The following is a 25,656-nucleotide window of genomic DNA, read 5'->3' as shown; positions in this document are numbered from 1 at the left end:
TACGAGGTGATTTTTTTATTATTCATGTTACATATTAGGTGTCAACGCAGAGTATACATGTACAAACGTAATTTCTCCAAAAATACATCGAACTGAACTTGGACTTGACTACTAATCAGAAAAAAGAAGTCTACCTCTCCCCCCAAAGTAAACGATGTTCCTCAATGGTGATGTCTTTATTTCCTCCTATTTTTGTTTTTAACTAATCGGTTTGAGTTCCACCTAGAGTACAACCTATAACGAGCACTTGACGGGTATAGACATACCATAGAAAACACACAGATACATTCATCACCATCTCCTAGAAAGGTTTTCGACACACCCCCTTCCTAATAAACTACAGTCAAATAGTCACTGAGGAGGATGGAAAATCGCAATGCAACGACATTTCACCGGCCTGAAATGTCTGCAAAGGTGCAGGAGATACTTCAACAGAGAGGTCGGTACTTAAATAAAATCTGAGAGGTTTGCATTGTTTTGATTATGACGGTATAAATGCTGTATTTGTCCTCTGCTTTTACAACTAAACCTGTACTACAGTCTTTCTCTAAAGACAGAACTGATAAATGTATACGGTATGTAAGTTTTATCGCAACAGACTGCTGAAATAAACCTCTGTATAAAATATAAACTCTGAAACTTGCACCACAGTATTCTAGATTTGTGTAACCTGTTTGCACAAAGATAAGATCCAACTTCAGCACCTCACTCGAGTCTATAAACGTATCTGAGAAGAAGGGACGCGATCAGTCAGGCTTCGGCTTCTTAAAGGAGCAGTTCACCCAAATAAAGAAAATTCAGTCTCTATATACTCGCCGGGTGAGGTTTCGTAGTCCACACAAACATTTCTGGAGCTTCTCAGCAAAAACAGTTGCAGCGCTCTGCTAAATAACTGAAGTGGGGACTTGTTTTTAAAACGTGAAGAAAAAAAGAAAAAGAAACATAAAATGGCTCCGTACAGCTCGTCTGGCATAATCCAAGTCTCTGTAAGACCCTGAGATCCCAAACTGATTTGAAAGGACGTTATTTCCACCCTTTTTCAGCCCAAATTTTCGTTGTAGCTGCTGAGCTAAAAGAGTTAGCGTGCCGTCTGTCTGAAGTGTGCACGAGCTCAACGACGCGCTTCTGCAGCGCTAGACAATGTCAACGGGAACGGTCCGATCTAACGTTACATTTCCAGTCTTTCCAGTCTGATCTATTATCTAACCATTGCAGCTCCTTTCAACAGCGTCGATATAGAGGAGCAAATAGAAAAGCTGTTGAGCTCGTGCACCCACTTCGGATGGGGTGTGTGCCAACACTTTTAGCTTAGCGGCTACAGTGAAGATTTCCGCTATACGAAGGTTGTAAATAACATTTTTTCAAATCAATTTGGGATCTCGAGGGCTTCCAGAGACTTTACGGGTAACTTTTAAAAAATTTTTAAAACAAGTCCCCAGCTACTTCAGTTGTTTAGGAGAATGTTGCAACGCTGTTTTTCTGTGAAGCTCCAGAAATGTTTTGTCAAGTACAAAATTTCACCCGACTCTCCATCGGCAAGAGAGTGAGCAGACAATGACCGAATTTTCACTTTTGGGTGAACCGTTCCATGAATGCCATGCTGTGCCTTTTTAATCTATAGACTCCAAGACCCTGGAAGATACTATGGGCCTGAGTTAGAAGTTGGGCCTATCAGTGTCTTCTTTACCTGTACTGTAACTTTGAACTCCCTAAGACATTAAAACTGAACGACAGCAGTCGAGTGTCTGCACCTTCAGCTGATCTCTGTCACATCTAACACTCATTAGAACAAAAAGGAAACGCCTTCTTCCCAAATAATATCCGTTCTGTTGACGTCCGACAGACGTGTCAGCAACATATATATTTCTTTTTTGTTGTTTGTTTGGAATGTACAGTAACATCACAGTCTGTTCTCATTAAAAAAAAAAAAAAAAAAAGGCTCTTCTCAATATTATAACTGGTCCTTGTTAACCCATGTAGTTTGTATCTGTCAGCTTGATAAAGAAAATCCTCTTATGTAGTAGCCTCGCTCGTCTCTCCGTCGTCTGATTGGTCGACTCGGGTCAGCAGACCAATAGGCAGGTACACAACCCATATAGGCACTATGCAACCACGTCAAAAAAATAAAATAAAGTTATCTGGTCATAGCAATATATTGTGAATATATAATTCTATCTATAAAACAAAAGCCCTCTTGTGGCTCCTATCTCTAATACATACAGTAGGCTAAATGTAAATCATGACAAAATCTAACATAACAAATAAGTAACCCCGTAATAACATGTATACAATCTCTTATTAACATACTGCGATGAGATAAACATATGGAAACCTCCAGAGGATTTGTTTGCTGCGTACGTGCCCTTAAGCAAGGCATCAAACTACCATCCGTGTGGTCAGAAATACTGTGTAAGACTGGCCGTGCTGCTCGGTTACACGGAAAGGTTACTGCTTTTCCCCTCAGCAGCCAGCAGCCGCCACCCAGCTGTCATCACGCCTCTCGCTGATGACGGACCATCCATCACCGTTCATTTCTGGGCTAATCTTCTCACCGAACTCCACGTGAACATTAACCATCGGTTGATGAATGAGCGGTTATAAAAGCGAAAAGGCTGATGGGAGTGTGTGGGGTTGGCGCCTGGCTGTTTGGCTGGATCAACCCTTGAATCTCCGTATCGTATGCCAGAAGAAGAAGTTCCTTTTCTAAATATTAGTGAATTTTAAACATTATCTTTATTTAAGGGACCTTTAAGATCTTAGTCTTTAAGTCTTTAAGATGTCTGGATGTCTGGACTCTAATTGGGGTGAATTTGGTTTGAAATGTAAAAATTTTATTACTACTTTTTTTCTAGAGATGATGTTTTATAATTCAGTGTTTTTTTAAGAAAATGTAATGTTTGTTCTGCAGATATTTGTGCTATAAGCCACATCGTGTTGTAAATTACTTCAATTTGAAATGATTTAGCCTGTTTTTAAGACAATACGCCAACATGATTCAAAACAGGCTGACTTTTATTGTTTTTTTGTTGGTGGTGGGTTTTTTTTTTTCCAAGTAATGGTCCCACATTTTGGGAAATATTCGTATTCACTTTCTTGTGAAAGCTGAGGAGGACGATCGATGCCGCTTTCATGTCTGTCTGCAGCGTAGAGAAGATATCAGGACTATGATTGGGATGAATTTGGTTTGAAAAGTGCCTCAGGGTAATTTTTCAACATCGTTTAAGTATTGTAATTCTATGCAAAGTTTGATCTTACCACACATTATAATTTAGATATGAAAATACTGGAAAAGCATCTACAAAACATTCGCTCTTTAGAAAGATGTGGCAAGTTTTTACCCATTACCTCTTTCAGCCTTTTGACCTGCAAATCTTTGTGCCACATTGTGTTGTAAATTAATTAATTTCAAAAAGATGTTGTCCTGCTTTTAAAACAGCATACCAATGTTATGCATATCAAGCTGACTGTTAATGGGTCCACACTGTGGGGGGTTTGCTCATTTGAGATATGAGAGAGGTATCCATTTTCTAATCTAACTCTCAGCAAGAAAGCAAACAAGAGTGTTTTCAAAATATTGAACTATTTTTTCTCTCTTTTTTCAGCATGTCGTTTAAACTTTTTTAATGTCACGGACTCTGAAACTGACACGAATTTGACCATGAAGTCTCCCAGTGACTAAAACAGTCATGGGTTATTGTCATCATTGTGATTCTCATGGATGGATCATGACAAACTTTTTGAATTATGCAAAATACTCAATAAATACATGTAATAAATGTAGCAAGTAAAAGATTAAATACAAGTTTTCCTCCATTACACAAGCAGTGAAAAAGCAGCAATCTTTCTTTTCTTAATTTCTTGAAGTGTACTGTTGCTTACCCGCATTAATATATATCAAGATGTGAGTACAAATACAGACGTGTTCACAAATCGTCAGGAGGTTTAGATATCTTCCGTCATCACTGTAAAACATGATAAATGCAAAGGCATATTCCAAAGTTAACAGTACAAATATCAGAGAAACACTAGCAAAGAGGGACATTTAGTAACGAGTAGTGAGCTATAATGAAGTAGAATAGAGGTGACACTATGAGAGCAACCTGGATTTGCGACGTGTAGGGATTTTTTTTTCTTTCTGTTTTCTGTTTGTACTTTGAACACTGCCACATATTACATACACAGTATTCCTGTGGCAACTGCAGAACAGTCATTGCGTCTCGTGTTTGCCCTCTGCGTGTCAGTACAAACTCACGTTCTCCCACTCCACCAGGTACTGCACCTTCCCGTCTGGCGTGACGCGTCTCGCCAAGATCCTCACCGCCTCCCCTCCCCCCCAGTTCCTGGCAACTGTCCCGTCCCCGCCTCCGACTACCACACCGCCTCCTCCACCACCACCATTACTGCCACCGCCATTGCCACCGCCGCCTCCTCCTCCCCCTCCGCCTCCTCCACCTGCGCCACCCCCGCCGCCCATGCCGGCCTGGTAAGGGGGAACATCACGTAGGATGAGGGGCTCCAGCTGCTTCTGGCCCGGCTGGTGTTGGTGGTTGTGTTGGTGGTTGTGTTGGTGGTTGTGCTGATGGTTGTGTTGGTGGTTGTGTTGGTGTTGGTGTTGATGTTGGTGTTGGTGTTGGTGGTTGTGGTTGTGATGGTGCTGGTGCTGGTGGAGGTGGTGGTGGTGATGGTTGCCATTGGAGTTGAGCGGGTATGGAAAGCAAGGTGGTGGTAATCTGCAGGTGTCCTCCACGCTGGGAAAATAAGAGACAAGGATCATTTTTATTATGCTCATTAATTGAAAAATTAAAAATGAATCTTATCTGAATATGTTGGAATAACTTCAAAATAAAACACTGGATATGTTGCACCTTGCTTGCGGTCAGTGATACTGTAACAATCAATGTCCTGTAGTAATTTCATCACAAAACTCTGCGCTCATAGAGCTTTGTCAGCACAGTCGCACCGTAGCACCACCTAGAGGTGAATGACATCACACTTCACGGCAGCATTGGCGACAGACGTCCAATGGTGCTGACTGAATCATGTGTTATAGAGATCGGGTGGCGCTGTTGATACAATGCTTTAATATGTCGCACACATGCTCGTGGAGGATTTGTGTGCCGAGTTTCATCTTCTTAAAAGCAACAGATTTGCAGAAATATCAAGTTAAGTGTGGCTTTGACACACTCATGCAGTGTGGCGGTATGCACAACATTTCAGGTCCTAATCAGATGTAGAATTAAAAAGTAACGACCTGTCAAGTGCATCAGAAATCATTTGGAAGAATGAGAATGAAAAGACGATGTGTGACTGCTGCAGCAAAGCTTTCCTTACATACTACAGGTGTACTGCGTGCATTCGACAACATGTGGGATGTTGTTTCTCTAAGCGTTTCTTCCGATGTCAGGCTGAGGTTTTCATGGATGACAGCAAATTACACCGGACATAGCCGTTTCTTTTGTTGCACATTTTTGAAGGCGAAGTGAAGGCAATATTGCCAGAAATGGAAGAGCTGCAGCTGCTTGGCCGTTCCATCTCGATACAATACCATTCTTCTTTTTCTCTGCAAGGTCCATCACAAAGGGGAGCACTTGTCTGAGAAACCCTGTAAGTCACATGCACTTTTGATCAATCAGTCAATCAATCAAAGCTTTATTGTCATTTAGCTGTACCTACAAAAGTAGTGCAGCAAAAATGAGATTGCGTTTCGACTGCTATCACCAATCTTGTTTCCTGCAGTTATCTTTGCAAAGCTGTAAAAAACCCCTCTCTCTTCGGTACCTGCTCAGCACCACCACAGCAGACGGACAAAATTAGCGCTAGCTGGTGAACGTAGTGGAGCATTTGGCAGCTAAAGAGCCAAAATATTTCCCCCAAGAGTTCGACTAAGACAGAGCTAAATGGAGGAGTGAATATTGGATTTGTATTTGTCAGGTGGCCAGAAATGTGACTCCAAATGAATGCTAATTTTGCTCCGTGTCTGCTGGACGTGTAAATGACCAACTGTTCGCTAATACGTGCCTCATATCAACTTTATAAGGAGACAATATGTCGATGCTGCGGTCGCGCCGCCCCGCAAGTAGCCAAAGAAATCAATTAATGCAGGGTTTAAATTGATGTAATCAATCCTAATTATATGAACTGCTTCAAAGGTGAGTTATATTCCTGATTAGCAATTAGCAGCTTAAAGTTTATCAGCACTTTAATGTATGACTTCTGAGGAACATAATGAGACAACTCAAAAAGGTCGTAAGAGGCCAAAATCATCTGAAAACATTTTTTGATTACATGCAGCTACAAAAATTCAGTTTGAAGCAGCTTAACAGACTGTTAGCCGCTACTCCAACACAAAACCATTTCTGAAACGGAAGATACTTAAACTGTTGTGGAGGAAAACATAAAAACTGAAATAAATGAGGAACTGGGTTGAGCTGCTTGTCTGCCAACAGTGAAATCTTGTGGCTGAACAGAGCAGCTCCAGCATGTGACTGTATATACTGTAGAAATGATGATGACAGATGAGTAAAACCTGTTGTAGTGATGGAGACTCCTGGAGAGCCCGTTGTTTCCGTTGTAGGAGGTGTGGTACAGGGCGTACATCCGCTTTGGAGGAGAGCTGTGGACGAGACGCACAGAGGGTGAACACAACTGTACAGGCACTTTAAAGGTGCATTCTGTAAGAAAATGATCGACAAAATGCGAAGAAATAATAGCACCTGTTTGTATTGTGTTGAAGTTAGAATGCTAACCAGCTAGCCCTATAGCCAGGGTAATAGATAGCAAACAACAACAACAACAACAACAACACACCCTTGGTGCTCTGAGCTCCCAGTCCTGGTCAGAGTCAGCTAATACGACTGCTAGCTGCACGGTTAACTGAACTTACTAGCTACTACTTTAATAGCAGCTACAGTTAGCAGCAGTTAGCGGTGACCCTGGTGATATGCTGCCCCCTATTTGTTTGGAGTATGAACTCAACAGGTGGCCAATCTTACATACAGCACCTTTAATCTAAAATAAAACATTTTTATCACGCTGTTTTAAAACAGTAGAAAAGACTCTATCAGTTAACTACAATATTTTATACATCGTCGCATATCATTTTGTCTGTGTAGATCTGTTGTGGCTGGAAGGCCAAATCTGGGGACAAAATATCAAAGCTCATCGGCGTTTTTTAACCAGCAGTTGGTCTTTCAACACATGATCCACCTGATCCCTTCACTGTCCATCCATAATGTGACAATACAGAGACCAGGATGGTACAACACCCCTTACCTCAAACTAAGCTCCTCCTCTGACTTCCTGGAGTTGTAAAGGCTGGCCCCTCCCATGTATCCATGGCAACATGGCAGTAGCTCAATGGGGTTGGCAGCAACTGGGGGTGGACACGCCTGGGCACAGGAGACACACACAGATCAGCTTGTCTGGGTGCCAACATGATCACAGGAGTCAATCAGGCTCTGAAACCTCCACGCCACAAAAGCAGGAAATGAAATTCATACGTCTCGATGAAGGTTTGTTTACTGAAAATCCGAGTCGATAAACATTTTGTGAAGCTTTTGCGTTCTTAGAAAAAAACAAATGAGGGCTTGAATTTCATGATCCAGCCGTTCCTGAGGGCAGACGTGTCTATAAATCCACACTACAAGCATTAATGAATGTGAGTCTCATCATCAAGGCTCATCAGACACAGCCGTAGGAAGTCCCACTTAAATATATCACCTCCATCACATATCTCAGGGAGCTGGCTGGTTAGTGAGGCAGCTTTCCTGACACACCGAGTCAGGACCCATGAAAAGTAAAAACATCAGAGCACCGTCGGAGCGATCAATCACTGGAAACATCATCTGTGGGGGGGGCGACGCCACATAAGGGTTTTTGCATTTCTCACCGCTGGACTGTGACATATGGCACCACACTTGGCCCATTATCATTCCCTTCTCTAGCATTACTATCAGGATGGGAGATTATTATTCAGTGGCCTTACTCGACGTCTGTGCCTTTAAATGGATGTGCTCTGTCAATGCTGCACTGTCAAGGTGCCAGCGCCACCTGGCCAAACTGTAATCGACTGCAAAGTGCACTTGGAAGTGATCCCAGGCTATGCATATCAGCATTCCTTCCCATCTCACTTTCCCCACTACAACGAAACCTGCGCCTCCGAGACGGACGGAGATTAGCATCAATCACAGGGGCACAATGGGGGCCTGGATGTGCCAGAGTGAAGACGAGTGCTCTTTGAAGCGTATTGTTCCAGGATTACTGTATGTGCACATACGCAGATCTGAGTATTGTGTAGGAGGACACAGTACAATGAGCATTCTCCGTTCAGATTGCCGTGTAAAAATAGTAACTGCCACATGTGATGTTTCCTGTTTCGGCGCGATCCGCTGGGAATTGGGTTTGATGATCATGATAAATGCGGTGCAGAACTGCAGATGTTGATGAAATACATGAGCGGGTTTTTGTGCAGCCAAGTTTGCATTTGAATTATACATTTTAACCGAGCCAAACACACTTCATCTCTCACGCGCTACCTTTAGTCTAACCACAGACTCTAAAGCAGCAGCAGGCATTAAACATACAGCAAAAAAAAAAGAGAGAGAAGAGGAAAATACTGAGGCACTGAGCTGCACCGGGCGCTGAAAGACACGAAGACTGATCTAGACTGCGAAATGAACCTTCATCACAGCGCCTGACTGACAGGTTATTTGGATCGCACAGAGCTGTTTACCTGGCTGCGTAAGAAAAAAAAAGAGAAAAGGGGAAAAAAATAATCAGAGAGGTTTTGTGGCCCGGGCCTCCCTCCTCGCCCTGAGGTGGAGACAGAGGCACTGACCTGTGTCTCCATGATGCGACGCTTTGATTTACGCGACTCTGCACCCCCCACTCTCCTCTGGCAGGGAAGTGACAACGGGCTGAAGTGAACAAAAAACACACATAAATTAATATACAAGCATTTGGTTTTTTTTTTGCTATGTCTACTTTATTAGTGCGTCTCCATAAACGCCTACAGAGAGGTGTAAAATACAAGAATAAGGGAGCAGAGGGATGATAAAGTGAACGGTTTTGATGTATTATGTAAGCAACATATTTTACATATATATGAGCACAAACATCACCAGCAGAGAGGTTGAAAAATATGAGAAGAATGATATAAAACCCTCCTCCTCCTCCTCCTCCTGCTCCTGCTCGATGCCTTATTCTACCCAAATTTCCCTCATTGACTTTCTTCTGCTTGAAACTGAACTCGTCTCCTTGCAGCTTGACTCCTGACTTGTTTATATAAACGGACCTGGAGCTCTAAAAACCTGCTGAAATGTCCATTAAAACACAAAATTCGATAATGCAGAGCGTAATGAACTACGTGCTTTTCATTCTGCTTTAATTAGAGCCGTACAGGTAGAAGGAATATCAATGTATAGTTTGTCCTGGGGGGGACGAGGCTAACGAGTCGTCAGGATCAAAAAGGATTCGTCCTCGGAGTAACATGAACGCGCTCAGTGAATTGTGTTGCAAGGTGGCCAATGGTTGCAGCAAAACACTGTTTGTTTATGTGCTTTTGATTGAAAATTGACAGTTATCCTGTCATGTATTTTTTCTTAGCTACGGTATTTTATTCTACTGTATTAGTGTTATTGAAAAATATATTAATTTCATGTTAAGTTTCATTTCTGCCAGGACATACAGTACAGGCATAATACTTTGTGAAATTATTGTGTATTTCTGTCGCGATACAGTGAAACCGGAGTTAGTTTTCATAACCTGAAAATCTCATATTGTTACAACCTTAGTCTGCCACATGGAAAGGGTTTAGCTTCTGGAGAGCATGAATCTTCTTTTGCATACAAAGATGATTATTTGATTAATTCTGGACCTGGATTTAGTCTGAGTCATAGAAGACAGTGTTGATCCTGGACTAAAGTCATTTAAATCATCAGAAATGATCTTCTGAGGATTGTCGGCACAACAAATACTCGACGGTTAAACTTTAGATTTCATTATGTACACGGTACATGAAGGTACATATTGACATGATTTGCACGTTGGTATTTTTGTAGGATGATGCACAAACATTTCAGTGGCATTTAAAATACAATTTAGTTATTAATAATGTGATCAATGGTTTCAAATTGCTCGGTGCGATATACAAAATACTTTTTTCAGACATGTTGTTTAACCTTGTAGAGATAATTGTACAATTGTTTTCTCACTTATTGAACCAGGAAACTAGTCTAAATCGTCCCTGAATCTAACATCTGGAATAAACTTAACTTTGTTTTATCCATACTGTCTTTCTTTGTGTTACTTCCCCCTGAGCTCTGAGGGTTTAGACATCACATTTCATGTCAGTCTGTCCTTGAGTCTTTTTCTGTGTCGAATTAAAGTCGCAAGCAAACTCCCACACACTGTCTACCTCACAAAATTACATTTATTATCAACATTTTGGTGCTAGACCTTCATCAGGCTTCCTGAACTTGCTCCTCTCCTACACACCTGGCTCATGAAATAGACGAGCGACCAGCATCACCATCTATAGCGTCAGCTGCTAAAGGGGCTAAAAACGACTAATTACTGAACGATTTATAGAGTAGGATTATATGTTTTGTGTCGACAGTGTTACTCTGATTTATCGTATTGAAGTTTGAAATTCCAGTTTTGGGAAAACATAAAAAACTAGAGGATAAATTAGGTGGTTTCCATATAAGCAAACTTCATGCTGTATCAGACACTCAAATAATATGAGCTTTTGGTAAAAGAAAAAAAGAAAAACAAGAATCTACCACCCCAATCACATTCCCTTGTAAGACTGCTGCTCCACTGCTAATTATTTCATTGCAATTCAGCCTGAATAAGCAGCGGCTAAATGGTAAAAAATTATTTAAAACGGAAAGCGTGTCTGTGAAATCTGCAGACTACAGGACACGTGCACACACACACTAACGGGGTGTAAAAGTGCAGGCACACAGGGGGGTTTTAGACTCTTTTAGGAGATTATTAAGACACTGATACTTTTGCTGGCATATGAAAATTGCAGTCCTTTGATTCCTGAAGTTAATTGTTCATGCGTAATGACTATACGCCCTGTGGGAGTCCCGCCGCTCTTTATTGAGATAAGAGCTGAAAAGAGAGACGCTGTCCTTACTCTGACCTTCTCCGGTGGGTGATGTTGGTCGGCGGGTCGGTGATGAGGGGCGACGAATCGGACGTCAGTGGAGGCGGGGCTCGGACCTGAAGCCCGAAAAGACACTTCTTCTTCTTGATCTCCTTCCCAGAGACAAACCTGGGGGGAGGGGGCGACATCAGAGACGCAGCTTGTACAGTCTGGTGTCGATTCTTACAACGTGGCGTCACTTTATTTGTGTTTTATTTTAACATTGTGTTGCAAAATGTACTGTAATTAACTACACATCATTACAGCAGTCTTTGCCTGGAGAAATTAGCAGTTTTGTCGCTGCAAAGTTGTTGTTTTTTCTCGAAAATTTCAACCCAAATCAGAAAAAAACAATCCCACCTTTCAACTTGTCATTGTGATTTAATAACAACAACGTCCGTCCGTCTTTGACGAGACAAAATAAGCAAATTTCATCTTCCTCCATTTTTCCACGTCCCATTTTTTGCTCCCTCTTTATTCAGAGTCACACATTTTCACCTCGCTCATTTCAGCCAGCGTGTTCAACATTACGAACCGCGAAGCACTAAGAAGACCCCTCTATTCATGGAGTGCTACTCATCAATCCAGTCATGTGCGGCCGCTGTTTATTCTTCTCATCATATGTGATGACTTACCTGTCCTTGTGGGAGTTCAGAGCGTTGAGGAGATTGTGACAGCGGTCTTGCCTTGGCGTGTCAGAGAGCTGGAGGGACAGACAGGAATGAAAAATCAAAGCTGTGTTTACACAGCGGACAGCCATCAAGACAGAGAGCCTTTAATGCATACAATCATTTTCTTTTACAGTCGCTGACAGCGATAGTGTTAATATGGAAAAACGATTGCTGCAGCTACATGGCTGAAAAAACCCTGCTGTCATGTGATGACAGGACAAACAATGCATTTCAAAATGTCTTTAAGATGAAAACAGATTAAAGGAGAACCCGAGAACTCGGTGAGATGTAAAGGAAATGCTAAAAAAAAATCCCCCCTCATCTCTACTTTCATCTTCCTGTTTAGTCTCTGTGGAGAAACTTCGGGCTTTAAAGGGGTCGTAGCACAACTTTTGGCCTCAGCACTAGTTTGAGGATTTGTCAGAAACTCATTCATGTTTGTTGCATTCATGCTGAAACCATTGGATCAACAGTTGAAACACTTAGCTCGCTAAAAGTCCCGCATGAGCAGTTGAAATCTTTCACTTAACATACTCGATAAACAGTTTAAATCGTTTACCAACAGTAGGCTATTGGACAAACAGAAATAGTGAGGTAACAGTAGTGGCTAAATGGCTAAAATTAGCTTAAAGTAAGGGATAAACAATTGAATTGTTAGCTAGACGTAGTCCAATTGGACGAACAGCTGAAAAGGTAGCTAAAAGTAGGCGAAGGGATAAACAGTTGAATTGTTAGCTAAACGTATTGGGGTTAGCTACAGTAGCTACTGTCACGGTAGCTATAGTTTGCAGCAACTAATGAAACAATTGAATTGTTTGCTAAAAAAAGAGGACTATTGGATAAACAGCAGAACATGTTAGCTAAGAGTAACGGATAAATTGTTGACTTGTTAGCTCAGAGTATTTGATAGACAGTTGAAAAAAGTTAGCTACAAGTAATGAATTAACAGCTCTAGTTAATCGTATACAGTAAGTTAGCTAAAAGTAATGGATAAACAGCTGAACTGTTAGCTAATCGTATTCAGTTAGCTAAGGGTAGCCTAATGGATAAACAGTTGAATTGTTAGATACATGTTTTGGATAAACAGTTAAAATCGATAGCTAATAGTAGGCTATCTGATGAGAAATAATCGCTAAAACTAATGGATACATGGAAAATTCTCAGCTAAAAGACAAAGTAGTAGTAGCCTAGCACAAATGCAAACCAAACCCACTTCAAAAAAATGTATGAAGAAATATTCTAGCAATTTATAAGAACCTAAGTAGGCTAACAGTGCTAAATAACATCTTCAAAATCAATTACGGCTGGGGAGGGTTACTTGAGCTCATGGGGGAACGTCAGCCAATAAAGGTCAGGAACCACCGTCTCCCACATCATAAAAACATGCAATGTCATATCCAGTTCTTTAACTTAGTAGTTTCCCTTTAAACTCACACAGAGGTCACTCTTTTTTAAAACATTAAATTTTACTTTAATGGTGGTTAATAGGCTTTAAGTCTCAAATGCAAAAGGGCTGGCAGCATTTCACATCATTTCATCATGGTGCTTAAACGAGGAAATATCAATACCGCGCCCAGGAGCAGCGACTCCCAATTCTCATTGGTGAAGGACAGGATTTCATGGTCAAAATCAAAGTATTTCCTCTTGCAGCACAGCGAGAGATGGTAGAGCACTAAATGAGCCAAATCCACCCTGCATTTTAAATACAAAAAAATAAATGGGAAGAATTAGATCATAAGAAACAGGTACAATCAATAACCACATCTTTATTACACATAACTGTATCACCATGTTGTGCGTGAACCGGCACTGACAAGAAAACAAGACACTATTTTTAAACTCCTGATGTTTTTTTCTATCACAGTAAAATAACTGCTGTGTAAAATTGCTTTGATTTTTGCTGCAAACATGTCAGTACATCACCAGGTCATGGGTAGTCTTTGGATGGTCTCTGGTCCCTTTGTACACACCGAGCACTGGAACTGATAAAACCTAAAAAAGACACAAGAAATCAGACAGACATCACATGACCTCCATGTGAAATATCATTTTGTTGATACATTTGTCATTTAGTTAAAAGAAAATGGCTGTCATCTTGAATTTTGTGGAATATTATCCATTTTATCCTCACAATCTGTACATTACTGTCTTCTATTAACTATTTTGGCCGAAAATATATCCACCACCTCGCAGATTCTTATCATTTAGTCCAAGTTAATCATACACATTGTCATTTTTTTCCTTGCAGTCTCTCTTCTGTGGACGTTTTTATCATATATATCAATCTGAACTGAAGATAAGCAGACACGTGTGTCTGTTTCACTATATATTCTGTCCTGGGTGACCCTGAAACTCAGCTCACGCCACAACAACATTATATGCATTCGTCCTTCTATATTCATGCGTTTCGCTGAAGGTCACCGGGAAAGATGAAGAGCAGACGCGGTATGACGGCGGCACACGTTTACTATTCCAACTGTGAACTCGGTCTTCACTCTTCCTCCATCACCTGCTCAGCAGATGTTGTACCAATCCGGCCTCACTCTCCCCGACTGTCAATCTAAATCTAATCCCTCCTTTTTTTTTTTTTCTCTTCCACCCTCAGACAGGTTCGGCAATAACACGGTGTCAGGGTGGGTGTAGGACTCAGACGGCTAACACAGATGGTTAATGACAATAATAACTTAATGGATGGATACATTTTATTACACGCGTGAGATGCAGCCTATCAAACTGCACCACGATCAGCAGTTTGCATATCCTCCCAACATCACATCTGAACTACCAGCAGCAGAGAGGCTGATATGTCTGCTCGGCTGTCTGTCACCGTCCCTTCGCTCCCAGTGTGCGAGGAGCTCTCGTCCTTGTAGCACAAGTCAGCGAGTACATTAACACGCGCACTAATGATTTAGTCTTAAGCTAATTAAGTTAATTCTCTGACGAGTGAAGCTGTCATGTAGACGTCTTCATTTGATTATCATTAATCAGACTGAAATCTACAGCTGACTTGTTAATTGACAAAAGAATATATGTGATTATTGATCATTAGTTTGTTATTCATCGAGTAAAGATGCCAAACATTCACTGGCTGCAGCTTTTTACTGTAAATATATTAGTTTTCTCTGTTTTATATGAGTTTTAAATGAATATCTTTGGGTTTTTATCATGTTTTTTCACTCATTTCTGAATGATATAATCACTTAATCAAATAAAGTGTCAAAAATGAAAACCACTGTTAGTTTAGCTGCAGCACAGATAGGTTTCTAGCACAGGTAGGTTTCTGCTCAATCTAACCTCAGTATTGGAGCTAACGAGGTCAACGACATGTGGTGAGCCGTGAACCAATAAAATAAACTGATCGACTTAAACCAGGTCAACAGAGACGCCACATGCCTCCCGTGAAAACACAATCCAAATATTAGAGTCTGACTGATATATAAACATGATATTACCAGCTAATGTTGTCTTATCATGGTTATATCGGTATCTGCATATAATTCACACGCATATATCAACTTTTAACATATCAAAAATGTTAAAAGTTGCTGTAACAAAGCCAAAAAACAGCCAATATATCAGTCATAGAAAGTATTTATGTTCACTCTTTACTCTCTTTATTCAACGTTCATCCTCTACTACCGTCATTATTGCCCCCTGCTGGTAGCTGCGCCCTGCACCTTCACGCCCAGGCTCTATTCAACTGACTGTTTCGCACTGATTGCTGCTAACGTTAGCAGGTGCTGCGGACGTTTCAGCGGCGCTGTCGAAGCAGCCACCGCTTGAAATATCCTCCTCCTGCTCCACACTTCTCTTCTCGCTAATTCCTGTTCGGAGCCACGAATGTTGCGCTCGTGACTAATCACGGATGATGTATGCGCATGCGACGTGCACGAACATGACTATGCAGCAGGCTGAAACAAAAATATAAACCTATTTTAAGTTACATTTCAGTTTAAAGCTCCTGTTGGTGACAGGATGATAGTTACATAGATAAGATTCCCAACTCGTCAAATGCTGATGCTTTCGGATTGGCGGTCGACCCGACCTACGATCCCAAGGTGTCAGCGTTTGACAAGTCGGGAAGCCCAAAGCGTCGGTATCACTATCTGACTAACAGGAGCTTGAAGTATTTTATTTCGAAATTCTGCAGGTCTGCTGCACACTTTGACATGAGACTGGGCTGCAAATGTTGATACCTGCTTTGAAAAATCTTGTAGCAGTCAAACTCTAATAATAAAGTGTTGGTGTCAAAAGTGTTTACGTGTGTCAGCTGCAGCTAGAAAACGTTTCACTTATTGTAATGACATGCTGAATATGAAATATCCAGAGTGTTTTTTTGCAGTAACACACCTGTCTCCATACAGTAATGGCTTGGTTAGACACTGTGTGCAGGCCTCGTGGAACCACTGACCACAGCCTCCACACTGCAGCATTTTCAGGTTCCACCTGCGGGACGACACGAAAAAACATCGAGAGACTTTAAACACATGAATGAATGAATGAATGAATGTGTCCAACATCTGCCACCAGACAAGTTTGCGTTTATGCATAATTGAGAGAGGACTGAAGGATGATGACTGCAGCTGCCAGTTCACATTTTCTCAGATGAAATGCGTCTTCAGGTGTAAACTCCCACCGGGTCCGACTGCTCGTGAAGATGTGGCAGTTTTGGGAGTTTTTGTACAGCTTTACGAGGCCAGGTGGGCGGGCGGGGGAGGGGGGGTTTTCCACATGAGCAAAGGAGTGCAACACAAACAAAAGCAGTGAAATATGAAATACACAGTGAATGCATTCAGAAGATAGTTTGCTGTATATTTGTTTCTTTGATTGACAACTTACCTGACAGTATCTGAATTGGTGCAGTAAACATCACTCATATATCGTCCCAAGACAGTCAAAACTAACTCAAACTGCTAATACTGTTTGACACATGTCTGATATGCTGCATGCAATTTGCAAAAAACAAATCCACATTATGAGTTTGACGTGATGAGATCACGCTTTTTAGAGAAAACGCCTCGTGTTTAGGGCTGGGCAATATATCGATATCCTGACTTGAGACTATATATTTTAAATATCGTTTGTTTGTGATGTAAGTGTTGTCTTTTCTTGGTTTTGACAGCTGCTTTACAGCAAAGTGATGACATTTTCTGAACTTACCAGTCTGTTCTACTTGTTCTTTAACAACCATGTTAATGTTAGAGACCGACCGATATGCAATTTTTGGGGTCGATGCCTGTACCAATATTAGGTTAAGGTAAGGCATGAATGAAGGCAGGTATTTTACAGATTAATAAAAACTTCTAGCTGTCTAAAAATGACAGCAGCGCACTAGAACAATAAACATCACCGTAATTATAAATTACCATATGCATCTTCTTCTCGATGAGTTTTTAAAACCAAAATGTTTATTCATGAGCCAATGTCCAATATATCTGCGATAGGCCATTATCGATCGATAATATCTGGCTCTATCTACCCTATTTATTGAAATTACCAAAAGTCATGCCTACAAAACTGTCGCAATTACAACTTTGAGGTTTTCTTTTAAAAATATTGTGTCCTAGCATTTATGAAGTGCTTTTAAGGAGAATTCAAAATATTGAGTAGGGATGGGACGATCAAGGATTTAATTGTGGATCACAGTAAAACAACAATCACAATAAGTTAATCATTTCATAATCGGAATAATTACGAATCAAGATAAAAAGCTGTCGAGCTCGCTGACGTACAGTCCGATATTGGTTTCCTTGATTTATTTTGAGTTGCCTGAGCCTGTCACCGTGGCTGAAGGCATGACTTGCACATTGTTTATTCTCCAACAAGCTACAAGTTAAAGCAGATGGCCATTTATTTAGCCTTTAGTTGTGCAGGAAGACTTGATGATTTATGATTACTTATTTAAGATCAGGACAGGATAACCATGACATCAAATCTTCCTATCGTCGCACGCCTAAGGACGCAAAATTATCGCGATATTATCTCAAGGCCATATCGCCCAGCCCTACTAACGTTACAGAGCAAACACAAACTGTACATTCAAACTCAAACTGGCCTCTGCAGCGTCACTCACTCTCCAGGTCCGGCACAGTAGCAGTAACACTGTTGCTGATTGGTCAGGTGCTGCGGGTCCCAGTCTAACGACGACAGCTGGTACGGGAGCCGGAGTTTCATGAACTGCATGAGCCGGGCGAAGCGTCCCCGTTTGAGGGCCCCGCCTCTCTGAAAACACACAGTTTCAGGACAGAGCTGATTGGTCGGTGACCCCTCAAATCACTGTCATGTCAGAACAGCGAGGGAGACTGATCACATTCGATGGGGAGAAAAGCGATTCGTCTCATTTTATTGTAGGTCAGCCGTGAGAGATAGTGTCCGAAGCAGCGAAGTCTGGACAATGAGATATGGACATTGACCGATTGACAATTAACTGGATGCTTTCTCATCTCATATCTACAGAACTGGAGCACATGTGATTGATTGACTTTAGATGTACTTCCCTCAACTTCAGCGTAATTTTTCAGCTTCATAACTATCGATTCTTCATGATTTCTCGGACACAATGTAGAACATCTAATATTGAACTCGATGCTGAGGGAATTTTGCCTCGAATAAACCCATTTTCTGCTGTACACAACAGTATAGTGGCAGCAAAGTCTGATATATTTGACTGGATTCCTCCCATATTACACGCTGAATGTCCCCCACCCCCCCACCCGGAGTGTGAGACGAAGAGATTAGCAGCCTGACCTTGGTTGAGACTGCAAAGACACATTGCCGACATATCCACGAATCGCTGTCAGCTTCCGGTTCGATGGTTGGCGTGTGGCACTCTGGATGATAACCTGTAATGGGAGGAGGAGGCAGAGCGTTTAATTCGTGTTTACAAGACAGACAGCCGGAGTGACAATAATGGCAGGGCGGCTCCAGGTTTAGTGCTCTGCTAGTTTGTTTCAGCAGCATGCAAAACATTTTACTATACCGTTTGCATCCCGGGAGCCGGGAGTGTATTTGTGCTTTCTCCTCAAAACAAACTGTCAGCAACCACGCTCGTCTGACTGAGCCGTGAAGAAGACGTGACGGTGAAATCTGCTTGTGCATCCTGGTGCCGAGCGTTTGTACGACTTCCTCTCACTTTCAGTTCAGTGTATATTATTTCATCATTTTAAACTTTAACGATGTGTGTGCAGAGTTCGACAGCAGAGGACTGTTTTTACACCCGTCTCTGTGCTAATCTGAGTTTTAATGTGTGCAAATTAGAGCGTTATTAACACGTTTTCGAAGCCGGTGCACAAATGCTGAGGGCAGAGCTGCACAATATATCGGTCCAAGCTTCGATATTGCATTAGTCACATTGCAGGCATGCAGCGTCAAGGACGGCAAATTAACTCAAAACCGTCACGCTACAACTTCTTTGACTGCTTAATACCAAAGCAAAACTCTCACGGTTCTCATTCTCCAGGATTACAAGAGACGCCTGTCTAATATACATAACTTAGTCTGATTTAAAGGTGCTATTTGTAAGAAAAGTTTCATTTTTGAGTCCCAATCCCAACTCGTCAAATACTGACGCATTGGGATTTGAGGTCGGGCCGTCGGTATTTGATGAGTTGGGAATGAGACTCAAAAATCAACTTTTCTTACAAATAGGACCTTTAAAGGTCTCATATCGCTCTCATTTTAAGTGCGTACTAGAAAATGTTTCCATGCTTTAGCATCAAAAACACACTATTTTACTGAAACTGTCCATTGTTGCAGCACCTCGATTCACCCTCTGTCTGAACGCTCTGTCTGTCTCTACAAGCCACACCCCTCGACAAGCCCAGTCTGCTCTGATTGGTCAGCTTTCACAAGCTTGAGCAGGCAACGCCCAACCTGTTACTGCATCAGCTCTGCCAGTGTTTTGCAACCACTGTCATGCGTGGCTGAGGGCGGTTGTGACATCACAGTCTTACGGAGGTCCTGAGGGCTCGTTTAAAAGTCTGGTTTCTGAGTAACGTCTGTGTGCGTTTCTCTTGATACTTGCACAGTAATTCTTTTAGCACCTGCTTTATATAAAAAAAGACAAGTCATGGAAATGTCACGCTCTACAACATGAGACCTTTAAGGGTTCTCGCATGTGCATTTGTTGCTTGTGAGTGACATGCAGGCTCTGCATGCTCAGCGAACCACAATCACTCTTGATGTTTTTTAGCAGGTCCTTTCTTTGGTTGTTTGATGAAATGCACTCCCTGACAAAATTATCCCAATCATTCTGGAATTAATAATTCTTTACAAACACAGTTATTCAAGTTATCTGGAAGAAATTCCTGGATTTTAAAATCGAAAAATGCTTTTCAATATTCACCAGGAACTATTCGATCATTATTCGAAGATATTAAAGGTAAAACAAGTGTAAAAACAAGGGAAAATATATGTTTTTAAGGCAAAACTGTAGTTGTATGAACTATACACTCAAATTTTATAATTAAAATGACGATTCGAATATTAAAAAATCCCCATCCCAAATATATATATTGGAGAAAGCTGAATTATCGCCATATTTTCCAGTGCAGCCCAAACTGAGAGTGGACGAGGTTGTTGTGTCCAGAAGTTTTGAAACGGATAAACATTTGGATTCAGAGATTCTGGATTTGTCAATGAGGGCGAAGTTGATTTTAAGATATTTTTATGACATAATTGACAAAGTTTTTCGTGAAAAAATCATTTAATTATTGTACTTTTATGTCTCTAAATATGTCCGCCTGTGATCTTTAAATGAGCCCAAGTAAAGACATCTTGTGGCATTTAAGCCTGCGATTAAAGTGGCCCCGTCTATGACTGTCTCATTTTTATTCCAGTCAGGACGCCGGTACAACAACTCGTATCTATCATTTATGATATACGGTTTTTCTCTGTTGTTTTTCTTCTTAAGAGCAACACTGTTATTTACCATACTGTGTCAAATCTTCAAGGTCAGCGCGAGAACCGGTGGAGAACCAGCGCTTTGACAGCGTATGATCAGGCGTGCTTCCTTACCGTGGCGACATTTAAGACAATTTATGAGGGGTTCTTTAAGAGGCGGAGCGTCACAAATACAGCAAACTTCTTCCACTCCAGCAGCGACTGAGGCAAACAGAGAAAGACAGAGAGAGGCAGGGGAGGGGAGGAAGTAAATGTGAAAGAGGAAGACAGAGAGGGAGCAGTCAACAGCATTAATTTATGTATATTGATTCACATCCTTGCCACCTCATTGATTTCAGTGTCTCCTGCACCCTTTTAGATTTCACTTCATTTGACGGGAGGATATTCAGGCTGGTCCTAACAAGCGTCCAACTTCCCCCCCCCTGGCTTGATGTTTTGGTGGAGTGGGGGCGCCATTTCCCCGAGGTGTCATTAGTCTAATAAATTCGTAAATAGACTCTAATATACATTAACATCTCAACGCGGCCCTGATCAGAACACTCGGAGCGCTCGGCGTCGTAACCTTGGACGTGACTGTGATTTTCTTCTCTGCCTTTTCTCTCGGATCCCGAAGAAAAAAAAACTGAAAAGTTTGGAGCTCACGAGGGGGAAGAATCAGGAAAAGTGCTCCTTCAACTCCTCAGGCAAAGTTTGAGAGTGGAAACAAACACCTTGTAGTCGCGAGTTGCGCTCAAACTAAAAAAGATTCGCATTAAAAAAACTCAACCTAGGAGCATTTTTAAACACCCGAGAAATAAAAAAAAAACTGCTCCCAACAGGAAGCTGTTTACTCTCCTATCTGTCGGGAGGGAAAGAGAGTTTTCCTTACACGAGTGGATGTCCTTTCTCAGCACCCAGAACTCCGAGTTGTCCTCGAATCTCACCAGACAACATTGCTTGACTCCATCTACCTGAGAGGGAGATAGCAGGTGAGCAGGAATGATTGACAAAACTAAATGGAAGTCTTTTCAAATCCAACACACTCACTGCACACACACACACACTCTCTAAAGTATCTCTCTGTCACACACACACACTCCCACATGCACTTACTCTTTTCACATTGCCGAGGTACAGTAGTCCATCACTCCATCGAGCCAACACATCATCTCCTTCACTTACTCCCCCCATCCTGAGGAGAGAGACGGAGAGGAGAGAGAGCAGGGCTCATGTGAAATGGAAATCCGATTTATTCGCTGAATACTTTGCTGCCGTTGCTGACAGAGGGGGTTTATGGCCCCGGCGTTTTTTCGGCTGGCTCTCAGACAGGCGGGCTTTTCGGTGCAAAGGGGTTAAAAATCCGAAACACACACCCCCCCCCCCCCCCAACATCACCACCACCACCACCAACACCACCCTCCTCCTCCTCTTCCTCCTCCTCCTCCTTTCAGACCAGAGCATAGCGACAGCCTGTATCCACCACAGTGAAAGATGAGAGTGAGTACACAACCCGGGAGAGCAAGACAAATGATTACTGCACACACATGAAACGCACACACACACACACACTCACACAAAACACTGCATGATGACTGCTGCAATACAGTTTGACTGAATGAGCAAAAAGATCAGTGTGCAGCTACTTGAAGCATCTGCCAGCCACTTTGCTGTGTCCCCCCCTCCTCCTCCTCCTTCTTCTTCTTCTTCTTCTTTCTTTCTCCCCCAACATCTTTTTTAAAAACTTGAATAGACTGCGTGAAAAACGACCGTGCTGGGCATTATCTCTGCACGCTGAGCATTTGTTCCAGTGCATGCACTCAAGTCAAGAAAAGACAGACGCAGGATGCATAACAGTGTGCGTATAGCCTTTTGTGAATCAAAAAGGGAAGGAAATCGGGCATATTTGGTACAGTAACGCTGGCCCGGTGAAGGGTACCTGTCAAGTCGAACTCCTTTCCGTCGGGGTCACACTGATTCCTGGGCAGGCTGGACATGAAATGCCCTCATCTGCTCGTGGATCTCCGCTGCCCAATTACTGCCCGCTCGGATGCGCAGCCTGCGTGTTCGCAAAAAGTGGATGATGTGCATGTATGTCCCTGTCTGTGCCAAGCGCCTGTGTGTGTGTGTCAGTCAAGCCGTCAGCGAGGAGGAGGAGGAGGAGGAGGGGGGAGGAGGAAGGGGGTGAGGAGGAGGAGGAGGAGGGAGGGGAGAGGGGGGGAAGGCGACTGACTGTCCGTCCGTCTCTCAGCCTAGTTTGTCCGTCCTCCGCCGTGCCGTTTCGTCATGTTCCCCGTCGCTTTTCTGCTCTCCTGTCCCCCCACCCTCCCCGCCCTCCACCTCCTCTCTCCGCCACCACCTATTGATGCTATTAAAGGCGGGTTTTTGTCAGAGCAGCGCCGGAATCAAGCCGCCAGAGACGCCATCATCCTCTGCCTCTCGCTCTCGACCGACTTGTTGTGACGCAGACATAAAACACCGAGATAGAGTGGGAGGGAGATACTGATAGAGGGGGGGATCCAGAGGTGGCAGGAGGGAGGTGGGGAGGGGGGGGAGTCCACGGCGAGAGCACCTTCCCGTCTGAGGCGCTGACCCTAAATCGTTGTGACAAGGTGGGATTGTGATGTCTGGCGGCGGGGAGGGAGGGAGGGAAGGAGGGAGGGCTGGCGGTGCGCTAAGAGCCGGCGGAAGCAGCGCGCGCAGCGACAGGGGCCAATTAAGTGGCCAATTAATGAGTTTAGCCGCCTCATTAATTGGTCTCCAACAAGGGGGGCCGGCCAAGTTTAGGAGAACCCGTGGAGAAAAGTTTTCAAACTGAGCAGGCAGCACGAGCACTTACACTCATCCTCACAGACACTGATCATCAGCCTCTGTCCTGCCGAACTCAATGCGATTTATCTGCCGTTTTTTCTGCCTTTATTTAAAGTGGAGTTTGGTGTCGCACATCATAATGTCTCCCTTTAAAAAAATGGGTCAACTTAAGCATAACATACCGCTCTAAACCTACAGGTGAGGTCACTAATGTGCACCACAAAAGATCTTTAAAAAATGAAAGAAGTCCATATTTCCTTTACGCAATGTTTCTGTCTTTTTTAAAGTGGAGTTTGGTGTTGCACATCATACTACCTCTTTAAAAAATGAGTCAACTTTAAAATTACATACCACTCTAAACCTACAGGTGAGGTCACTAATGTGCACCACAGAAAAAACAAAGAAAATCCATCTTTTCTTTACGCAATTTACACAATTTCTCCACATTTGCAATAAACTCTCCGCCTCTCCTCTGCTGAAATAACTACAAGCTCTCACTCCAAAGTGGACAAACGCCACATCTGCAGGACAGATGTGGCACCCAGAGGGTCATCTCCTCTCACAAGACATCCGGGATGTGGCTAATTTCAATGTATGATGGGAAATATTGTTCACGCGACACAAGTATGGCTCTGATTACACCAGCTGGAGTCACACACGTGTGAGATATTATCCACACAAAAAGATCCATAAACCAAAACTTCACATCGTTAAATGTGTATTTAATATGAAGAAAATGTATTTACAGCTTTAAAACAAAGACAAAGATCAAGACCATAAAAATCTGCTCATTAAATCACACCAATGCTTAATTAAGCGTAATGTACAGTAGCTGATACTCACAGTGAGTTCTGGCTGCGGGCTCATGGATCCACTTCAAGGTGTTACTTGTTTATTTTGCCTTGTTTGTGTCTTTTCTTGTTTATTTACGTCTTACACATTACTCCCACCAGTCAACCGTGTGGTAACACCGCCGTGCGGTTCAAAATGGCCCCTGGCAGATTAAAGAGTGTTAAAATGCCAATTTCCAACTGTTACCACTGGGTGGCGAGCAAATACAAGCACTACAGCACCACTGCAACCAGGCAGCAGTCAGTCTGAGGGGCGTTCAAGGCCGGTTATTACACTCTGACTGGGGTTGTAAATGATGTGATTTGTAAGATAAAACTCTTTTTTTTTTAAGTCTTCTTTGTTTTCTTTAATTCTGGAGTGCTGCACCTCGTCAAGACTTTAAAATCTGAAAAAGGAAATGACATCTTGAACTTCTCGCAGCTCCTGCACTGTGATGAGAGGTCACAAGGAGGCAGGCGAGGCTTAGAGCCAGACTGAAATCAAACAGGCCTCAACCTTGAAACGCTCTGATGTAGTAAGTGTAGAGTGCATTATATCCAGTGTTGTATGAAGTACCCGACAGTCACACTTGAATAAACGTCAAGATATTGTGTTAAAATATTACTTTGGTAAACGTGAAAGTCACCCACATGAAGAATAGTTGAGTAAAAGTCTTAAAGTATCTGATATTATATGTACTTAAGTATTAAAAGGTACAGGTAAAAGTACATACAGCATTTTTCTGATTATCAGACTCGATGGTTTTGTTTTATTTGATTGCTGATATGATACATTAATTTAAAATGTGCTGATGCGACATGTAATCTGCAAACAAACTAGTAACTAAAGCTATCAAACAAATCTAGTGGAGTAAAAAGTACAATATTTGTCTCCAAACTGTAGTGGAGTGGACGTATAAAGTAGCAGAAACTTGGAAATACTCAAGTAAAGTATAAATAACATACAACTGTAGTTGAGTACAGAACTTGAGTAAATGTACTTGGTTACATTCCATCATTGAGTATATCATGTATATGTCATTTCCTCAAGTACTGTGAGGTACTCCACTACATTTCTTTGATAACTTTAGTTACAGTTACTTTGCAGATTGACCCTTGAATCAAAATCAAAGTATTGGATTATAAAATTAATTCATTTCAGACACAATCAGTTTAAAAAACACTTTTGATCATCCAAGAAATGCTGAATATTGGATCCGATAACTGATCGACTCCAGTGATGGAATGTAACTGAGTACATTTACTCAAGTGCAGTTTTGATGTACTTGTACTTCACTTGATTATTTCCATTTTC

General features: G+C 42.1%; 1 protein-coding gene across 3 annotated transcripts; it reads right to left on the bottom strand.

The window, feature by feature from the left end:
• On the bottom strand, positions 1-24,460 carry phf1 (PHD finger protein 1). Of its 3 annotated transcripts, none has more exons than XM_084358354.1 (15): positions 24,355-24,460; positions 21,817-21,895; positions 21,593-21,674; positions 20,839-20,925; positions 18,571-18,665; positions 17,897-18,045; positions 16,174-16,269; positions 13,747-13,815; positions 13,392-13,515; positions 11,788-11,855; positions 11,144-11,281; positions 8,837-8,915; positions 7,273-7,388; positions 6,527-6,613; positions 1-4,748 (listed from the first exon to the last, which is right to left on the bottom strand). In XM_084358354.1, the coding sequence occupies exons 2-15, from the start codon at positions 21,892-21,894 to the stop codon at positions 4,238-4,240; spliced, it is 1,779 nt and encodes a 592-aa protein (XP_084214480.1). In that variant the 5' UTR covers position 21,895; positions 24,355-24,460; the 3' UTR covers positions 1-4,237. The 3 variants fall into 3 exon arrangements, with proteins under 3 accessions (XP_084214480.1, XP_084214479.1, XP_084214481.1); XM_084358353.1 differs by lacking the exon at positions 24,355-24,460 and adding an exon at positions 22,640-23,292; XM_084358355.1 differs by lacking the exon at positions 24,355-24,460 and adding an exon at positions 22,640-23,291 and having other exon boundaries at positions 11,150-11,281.
• Positions 24,461-25,656: the final 1,196 nt, after the last annotated feature.

The sequence above is a fragment of the Pagrus pagrus genome (assembly GCF_965226575.1).
Source record: "Pagrus pagrus genome assembly, chromosome: 7".
NCBI lineage: Eukaryota > Metazoa > Chordata > Actinopteri > Spariformes > Sparidae > Pagrus > Pagrus pagrus.
Note: the sequence above shows the minus strand (reverse complement) of the source record. Positions and strands in the feature narration are given on the sequence as shown.